A 9,256-nucleotide genomic window follows, 5' to 3' on the forward strand; every position below is an offset into this window, starting at 1 on the left:
GAGTCCTAGGAGCATGAAAGTGAATCCTAGGAGCCTGAGAGCGAGTCCTAGAAGCCTAAGAGTTTCAATACTGTCACCACTAACTCTCACATGACAGGGACAACTCTATAACTACTTGGTGCCAGTATTGATAATCCAGCTTCCATGACTCACTCTCAGTCCCCCCAAATCATCTGCTGTTATCCGAAAAAGTGGGATTAAGCACCTGAGAGTGTCAATAGTGCCCCCATTAACTCTTCTCATGATAGGGGTAACTCTAATCTAATAAGCCAGATGATTTTTTTTATTTTATATTTTTATTTATTTATTTCCTTTTTTGCTTAGTAAGTGAAAGGAGCCGCAGTTAATATTTTCTCCTCTGCTATTCATGCGATCTATATTAAAAGTATTTACGCAAGATATGCAAGAATACTGTGCTTTAATCTGTAATATAATTCTCTTGTTATTTATGCAAACTATGTCAATAAGAGATAACGTACTTTACCAACTCAATTTTATATTCATTTTTTTCATCAATAGACAATTTTACTCAGCTGAGGAGACACTTTTCAAACAGGAGGGGTTAAATACTATTCTTCACTAAATCCCTTCTGTATGGTATCTTCCCAGAGCTGAATAAAATGAAAATAGGGCATCTGACTGACAGGGTTAAAACGATGAATAGGATACAGGAAAACAGTAAGGTGTAGTGTGCAAAAATAAATGACTGAGGAGGAGATGTACATATGCAAAGTACATCAGCAAGGAAGAGAGACAGAGAGAGAGAAAAAAAAGAGTAAATAAGCATGAAAGAGTAAAAGAGAAAAGCAAAATTTATATATGATGCTGTATGAAAAAAATAAATTGACGAGGAGGTGTACGTGTCTATGTGGGGTGGGAGGGGAGGGGAGGTGGTGGTGGTTTAAAAAAAAAAAAAAAAAAAAAAAAAAAAAAAAAAAAGAGGAGGAGGAGGAGGAGGAGGAGGAGGAGGAGGAGGTGTGTGTGTGTGTGTGTGTGTGTGTGAAGAAGAAGAAGAAGAAGAAGAAAAAGTGTGGAAAAAAAGGGGAGGGGGGGGCAAGGAGGTGTGAAAAAAAAAAGGGGGGGAGGTGTGTGGAAAAAAAAAAAAAAAAAAAAAAAAAAAAAAAGCAAGGAGCAGGTGATTTGCAAAATAAATAAGCAGGAAGAGAAGCATGGACGAAAAATAAATTGGCAAGGCTGAGACAGAGGGACACAGGATAAAATGAGAAGGCAGAGATGAAAGTATCTAACACATACTGGGAAGGAAGAGATGAGAGGACACAAATCAGCAAGGAGTAGCTGAGAGGATGTAGTTTAAATTGTCATAGAAGAGCCGAGAGGATGAAGTTTAAATTGTCATGGAAGAGACACGACGATGCAATTTAAATTATCATGGAAGAGATGGATGGATGCAAAATAAATCAGCGAGGATGAGGTACGAGCGAGTCTCCCAAAACCGTGAGAGTACCGACCCCAGTGACACCCGGCCGAGCGAACTAGCAGCAAAGTGGTGTTCTACTGGTGGAGATATTGTGTACAGAGGCACCTTCAAGACAACTGTTATATATTATGTACATTTAAGCACAATAAAATACCATATATTAACTCTGATTCTAAAAGACTGCATAACAGGCATCTTGAGATTTGGGGGATGTCTTCTGATGGCTTTGTGAGACTACCCTGAACATCTTCCTTAGCCATTTCCATTTTTTTTTCCCTAGTATGTTATTTATGCTTTTTATGATGCTTATTTTTTTTTTCTAGTATGCTATTTATATATATTTTCTTCTACTACAGACACTGCATACAGTAACATACTTTTCCTGTATGTTCTTATCTTTTTCAATAGAGACATAGTTTACATAAATAACTTGATTTCTCTTCTATATTACCATATCTACATTTTTTAATATGAATATAGATTCTATTAATAATATATAACTTCTTTTGTGTTACATATATATACTGTAATAATAAATAACATACCCAAGAGTTTTCCATTTTGCATAAGCACTCATATCCCCTTGTAGGCCATTCCCATCTCTAACACTGATATAGTTTGCAAGATTAATGTACAAGGGAATATTTATGTACTATATGCAGGATAAATGGCTAAGGAAGTAGTGCTCAGGTCCCTCCGAAGGCCACACGAAGATGTCCCCCTGAGTATGTGTCACATTTACCACAAACGAAGAACAGCGCAGGGTGATATACTGGGGACCTGCGCTGGCTATTAAACTCTTCAATCCCACGACGCATCTCTCTGTTATAACCTTGCTGCCACACGGAGAATTTACCCAACTTAGAAGAGACCTTTGTTGGAGGCTTACATGAGGGTAACATCTAACCTGCACAGTTCTAAGGCTACTAAGAGGAATGACTTTTTTTGTTTTATTTCATCTTAGAAAGGCCTTTTGTTTGTGGTGATCTGTTTGTGGCCACCTGCTATGGAACTAAAGTGTCTGGCTATAGAAAGATAGATAGATAAACAGAAAAACCCTCTACTAGTAAAGCTGTTGCTGTAGGCTGTATCTAACCCATCTAGTTGAAAATGTCTCCCCCAAGCTGAATAAAGGCGTCCGAGGGCAGCAAAATTAAATAAAAGATGTCCTCCAGGTGAATGGGTTAGACTCCGACACACTAGCGCGGTTTCCTGTGTGTGTGTGTCTCCATGCTTTGGGCCGGCCACTATGAACAATCCTCCCTCATAGCTCGACGTCCATGTTGGTTGAGTACTTAGTGAGCACCAAGGTAAAAATCAAAGTAAACTGTGCCACCGCCTCACTCTGCCGCCCCCCCCTCCCCCCTCTCCTCCCCCCCAAGGCGTCCTGATGGCGCTACTATGAGGGGCTGTGGGCTGTGTGTGGTGGTGAGGTGGTGGTGGTGGCAGGATTGGTGGTGGCAGGGCTGTTGGTGGCACTGTCCCTCACACTGGTACCATGAGAAGCTGCTTTGGTTGGTTGTACCTCCACCTGACTCAACTCCTGCAAAAAAAAGAAAAAGAAATGAAATGACACAAATACAGTAAATAAATAAATAAAAATAAATAAATGACTTAATTTATGCACTACAAATTTACATCATCATCATCACTGATATCCTGGCTATCTGTATACTTTCCTTGTCCATTCTGAGTTGCATGAAAAGAAAAAGTCTTGTCTGTGAACAATCAGAAAATAAACTAAAATAAACAGGGTAGGAAACATCCAGAAAAGAAAGAGATGCCTGGCAGATGATAGACAGGCAATTAAAACATGAAACCCTTCACTACCAATGGTCTCTTCTAATATAAATAAAAAAATGAAGCCATGGTATGGAAAGGACTATCCAGTTTTTTTCTGCATGGTGCTATCTATCTATTGCCAGACGCCTTAATCCCGTAAGGAGTGGCCATAAATGAATCGCCCCCGTCACCTTGTTCCCCGCCATTTCCCTGCCCTGCTCCCGGCTCACACCCCCCTCTTTCATATACCCCTCCACTCCATCCCTCCATCTCATCCTTGGCCTCCCCCTTCCTCCACCCCCACATAGTATGCTGTTCCTTAACCCTAATCTGTCTAGCTGAGATCCGTCGACCACAGTAAGCAGCTACTTCTGTGGGGCCATCCTAGAGGTACCTGTGGTGCATGTATATGAGGATCCAGTGCCCCCTTGTGATACACAGCACCTCACCAGGTCCTGTCCACATCAACCAGCAGGGAAACAGGAGGTTCGGCCAGGGTGCACAGTGTCACCACGTGTACGCTCCTCATCAGCGCCCATACAGGAAGTTCTTTGCATTAATGTTTTTTACAGCATCAGGCAGCAATCCAAAGTTCTAAAGATTTTTGTTTCTGTCCCCTAAGGGGTCTGGTACTGCAGTCATATTTTGGTGAGCTATGGAGGCCTCCTTGCACTTCCTCCTGACTAATTTACTTCTGTGTACTGCATATTCTCTTGCATATAATTAGTGAAAATTATGTTGTTATAAAAAGTGCAAAACTACACATTATCAAGGAATAAATTACATTCATATCAACACATTGTAAATAACTGAAAAATATGATGAAGAAATATGTGGACCATGATAACTGCAGTTCATTCATTTTAAGTTGGTCCAGATTTTCATCCTTTTGCAGCTTATTTCACATAGCTCAGTGACAGAAAAAGACAATACTGTGGTTGTTCATCCTTTCCATGGCACTTCTTTGTGACTAGAACCTTATTTTAGTGTTAGTCTATTGCTACAGCTCAGTATTCTTTGTGGTGAGATTACAGTTTTTGGCCAAGTTAAAATGAACAGGGTATACATGAATTTTATCTACATTAGCTATGCCACTATTTAAAAAAAAAATCATATTCATTCATTCATCTAATCCAGTGTTGCCCCATGAGGAGCGTAGGAGGCTGGGGCTAGGCAGGTTGGTCCTGACATTAGGGGGAAGAATGAAAGAGAGAAAGACAGAAAAGGAAGAAAGGAAGAGAAGAAAGGGCTGGCACCTGAGGGCAGCACTATATCAAGTGAGTGGATGGTGAGCGCCTCCCACCCATATATAAAAAAATAAAAAATAAACTACCATGAAAAATATATTAAGGACTCTCTCAAATCCACCAAGGAAAGGGGAAGGAACTCACCTCGGCCGTGGCTGTCCGAGCATACGGGTTGCTGATTGTTCGTATAATCTCGGGTCGAGGATTTTGGTAGCCGGTGAATGGTTGTCGATCGCTGCCCCGCCCATCATCTAGCTCTCTGCAACACAACACTGGGAGTAAACATGTGATCTTGTAGAATCCGCATCATCATCATCACCACCACCATCACCACCACCACCATCATCTTCATTATCATCACCACCACCACCATCATCATTATCATCACCATCATCCTTGTCATCACCACCACAACCATCATTATCATCATCCTTGTCATCATCATTATCATTACCACCACCACCACCATCATCATCATCCTTGTCATCATCACCACCACCACCATCATCATCATCATCCTCATCCTCATCATCATCCTCATCATCATCACCATCACTATCATCCTTGTCATCACCTTTATCATCCTCACCATCACCATCATCATCATCATCATCATCACCTTAACCCTGTATGTCATTATTTTACTTGGGTTGGTTATTATTGTTGTTGTTGTTGTTGTGGTCCTAAGTTCATCTCAACATGAACCCAGTGGACTCCAGACTGAACCTTCCCTTCTCCTGGAGTCCACCATCCTCCTTTTAATGGATAGGGAGGAAGGTAATGGAAGTCTGTATATCTGTGCTACTCCACTGCCCAGCTGTATCAGTGGCACCACATGAAGGCATCTCTCTCCAGTACTAATTAAGCAGGTAGGAGCCACAGACAGGACTGGGGAAGCAAATTTTGGGGAAGCTAGGCATATTTTGACCCAGCTTCCTATGACTGCACTTCAATGGGGTATATAAAACCAACATTCAGAAATACAAAAGGAAAAATATTCAGTACTATGAAAGGTACAGTACTAACACATTCATTCATTCAATATTACCATCATTATTATTTATTATTATCATTACCATCAGTCATCATTATCATTACCATCATCATTATCTATCTATCTACTGCGTGACGCCTCAATCCCATAAGGGGTGGCCACAAACAAATCGCCTCCATGTTGCCTTGCCCAATGCCATTTCACTGCCTTGCTCCCAGCTCACACACTCCCGTCTCTCAAATACCTCTCTACTCCATCCCTCCATCTTATCCTCAGCCTCCTCCTCCTCCTCCTCCTCCTCCCTTGCATACACTCTCCTCATCAGTCTCTCGCTCTCCATCCTCTCAACATGGCCAAACCACCCCAATGTATTTCTCCTAATGCTTTCTATCACATCCACATCCACACCACAATGCTCCTTCACTTCCTCATTTGTCAGTCTGTCTCTCCACGTAAATTATAAGATGATTTTAGGAAAGCAAAGAATGACACAAAAACACCGCTGGAATACTCAAAGATCAGAATAACAGAACATTGGAATAATCTGGGTGGATGGGGTCACAATACTGTAATGTGGCAACACTGAATTACACATACAGTACAGAATTAGGGGAAAAAAGAAGGGGAATATTTTCAGTGCATACTAAAAGACAGAACACATACTGGGAGGCTGAAATAACAGAATGTAGGAATATTAAAAAGCTGCAGCAATGGAAAGCATGAATTTCGAGTTACGACTGGTAAAATGAGATCTAGCACAAGTAGTATAGTAGAAACTGCAACCTCAGCCTCATCGAAATATGAAACTAGTAGATTGAAGAAAAGAGCTACTGTACTGTACTTCAGTGCAAACAAAGACCTTATGTTGAGAGTATGTTCAAAGATTGTCCGGGTCGTGATAGTGTGATGTATGGGGTAAGTGGGGGCGAACAAACACCCAGATATGTTGTCGAGCTTTGAAGGACTGCCAGTGTTGTGATGAGGTGGCTATTTCCGTTTTATTTTAATTAATTTGTTTTTCCATCCTCTGTTCATCTTTTGTCAAAATAAATAAATAAAGAAATAAAATGCTGTGATACTGTGGTGCATGAGGTGTGTTGTGATAAAGTACCTATTTTTTAATTTTATTTCATTTAATTTGTTTTTCCTTCCTCTGTCCACCTTCTGTTAAAATAAATAAATAAAATGCTGTGATGCATGAGGTGTGTGGCGTCTAAGAGAGTGCTCAAGGAGGCAGACCTGCAGCGCTTGTCCTTGCCACGCTGCATGAGGACGTAGGCGGCAAAGAGGACCACGAAGACGAGGACGCAGGCTACAGTGGCGCCCCCTGCGATGGACGCCGTCTCCAGCAGCACCTTCTCCCGCGTTGGAAGGTACGAGCCGTCCAGGTCTTTAAATTCGCAGCGCTGACCCATGTAGCCGTCTGCGCACCTGCGGAATGAAGGGATTGTCACTCTCTGGCTATTATCACTCACTCAGCAGAATTTAAAAAATAAAAATAAAATGAAAAAAAAAAATGTTTACTGTGGCTCCTATGACTCAGCAAAATTAACAATATGTAATATGCAGAAAAATGTTTACTCTGGTTATGACTCACTCAGTAAAATAGAAAAATAATAATAATAAATTGTTTACTCTGGCTCCTATGACTCACTCAGTAAAATAGAAAAATAATAATAATAAATTGTTTACTCTGGCTCCTATGACTCACTCAGTAAAACAGAAAAATAATAATAATTAAAAAAATGTTTACTCTAGTTATGACTCACTCAGTAAAATAGAAAAATAACAATAATAAAAAATGTTTGCACTTGCTCCTATGACTCACTCACTCATCATCATCATCATCAGCCGTTTGAGTATCCACTGCAGGACCGGCCTATCCCGACCGAACTCGGGACGATACAGCCAATGTATCTCTACCAAGTGGCTTAGGCTGTCTGGTAGAGATTGTATGTAGGGTGAGAAGTGCTTGTTATCGTGTTGGAGTGGCTTTGGATGTGTGTGTAGTCAGTGAACCAAGTGTAATCGGCCTGCGCAAGCCGACTGGGTGCAAGCATACACTATAGTAAGCGACACTGGTTCAACCACAGCACCCCTGATGTCCGCCAATGTAGTACGTGGCCGGGTGAACACTCCCAAAGTTTATTACCCTGGCGGGGCGCGAACCCTGGCTCACCCGTGTATGAAACGCACACTCTACCATTGTACCACAGAGGTTCCACTCAATAATAAATAAATAAATATGTTATTTGGAAAAAAGAGATGTCCTGATCATGAGAGGGCTAATGATGATGCACCTGCCTGCACACCTGTGAATCCAATTAAGGTAAAGTTTGCAGGTAAGAATGGTGGCTCGCAAATTCTCTCTCTCTCTATCTCTAGCCTGACGCCCTAATCCCGCAAAGGGTGGCCACAGACAAAACGCTTCCAAGTCGCTCTGTCACCCACCATTTGACTGCCCTCCCCCCAACTCACTCCCCCCTCCCTTCTTAAAAACACCTTGCTAATATCCTGGTGTTGGTGGACCAGTCAGTCTGCTGGTTAGAATATTACCAAAACCGCTTGGTGCTTGATTGAAAGAAAGTGGATGTACAGGAAGATAAATATAATAAATAAATAAATAAAAAGTAACAGACATGAGCCCTTCCGACGCTATAAATGTTCTCTGGAAAAAAAATATATATATATATATTTTGAAAAATTGCTTAACGGCCATGTTGCTATATGGGACGGCCTCACCCCTTCAAACCGACTATTTATTTTTGAGTGACTATTTCCAAACGGTTTTAATTCTACTTTTAAATTTTTTACGTAGTGGTAAATGGGGTTAACTACGGCAAGGCTATACCCAACCCCCTCAGTTCCAAAAATATATCCTATCTTTAGTACACTTTAGACTGAAAAAAATAAGAGAGAGAGAGAGAGAGAGAGAGAGAGAGAGAGAGAGAGAGAGAGAGAGAGAGAGAGAGGCAGCCAGAAAGGGGCAGACAGAAGACAGACAGAGGGAGAGAAAGAATTAGACAGAAAAAGGTACATACCGTAATATCTGGAAGGAACGGGGTAACCATTTTTTCAACTGCTGGCCTATGAGTAATGTAGCACTAAAAATATAACTATCAGTAACTCAAAAAAAATATAATATAATGATTCCTTTGAAATATTTCGGGGTGTAATAAGGTGAGAGAGAGAGAGAGAGAGAGAGGTGTCACCTGGGAAGCATCTCACCGTGAAGTTTATCGACCCACTCTCTCTCTCTCTCTCTCTCTCTCTCTCTCTCTCTCTCTATTTCCCAACTCTTACATCTACAAATTCTTTAATCTCTAAGTACTTTACATTAAGAAATTTCAATGCTGATTAAGTACGAATCCAGGTCTAATGAGAGAGAGAGAGAGAGAGAGAGAGAGAGAGAGAGAGAGAGAGAATTTAACAATCAGCCCTAAAAGGAAGGAAATGCCTTTATGTATGTACGTGTGTAGGTTTTTATCTGCGTGCGTATGGGGGGATAATGTGTATATGTGTACATGTGTGCGGAAACCATGTGCGCCGACGGGTATTAATACCGATCGTGTGTGTGTGTGTGTGTGTGTGTGTGTGTGTGTTCATTCAATAACAGGATCTACACTGAATGAAACAGCCTGCGTGTATGTACGTGTGTTGAGCTGTGTACATGTGTGTTTGTGGTGAAGCCTGTGAATGTAAGAATGTACCGGTATGTATGTATTTACGTATGTGTACAATGCAGAGGTCTGCATGTTTATACCATGTCACAACCACACACACACATTCACTAGT

The 9,256-nt window shown here is 41.2% G+C and overlaps 1 protein-coding gene across 1 annotated transcript in view; it reads right to left on the reverse strand.

The window, feature by feature from the left end:
• Nucleotides 1-1,493: 1,493 nt before the first annotated feature.
• Nucleotides 1,494-9,256, reverse strand: part of LOC145392639 (protein spitz-like) — a 13,018-nt gene continuing 5,255 nt past the window's right edge. The window contains exons 2-3 of the mRNA XM_080266963.1: nucleotides 6,701-6,892; nucleotides 1,494-1,554 (exon numbers count right to left, since the gene is read on the reverse strand). Of these exons, the coding sequence (XP_080123089.1) occupies nucleotides 1,494-1,554; nucleotides 6,701-6,892 (253 nt within the window). The remainder of the gene's footprint in view (nucleotides 1,555-6,700; nucleotides 6,893-9,256) is intronic.

Source organism: Coenobita brevimanus, chromosome 23, assembly GCF_032717465.1.
Source record: "Coenobita brevimanus isolate Jiangsu-jjx chromosome 23, ASM3271746v2, whole genome shotgun sequence".
NCBI classification, from domain to species: Eukaryota; Metazoa; Arthropoda; class Malacostraca; order Decapoda; family Coenobitidae; genus Coenobita; species Coenobita brevimanus.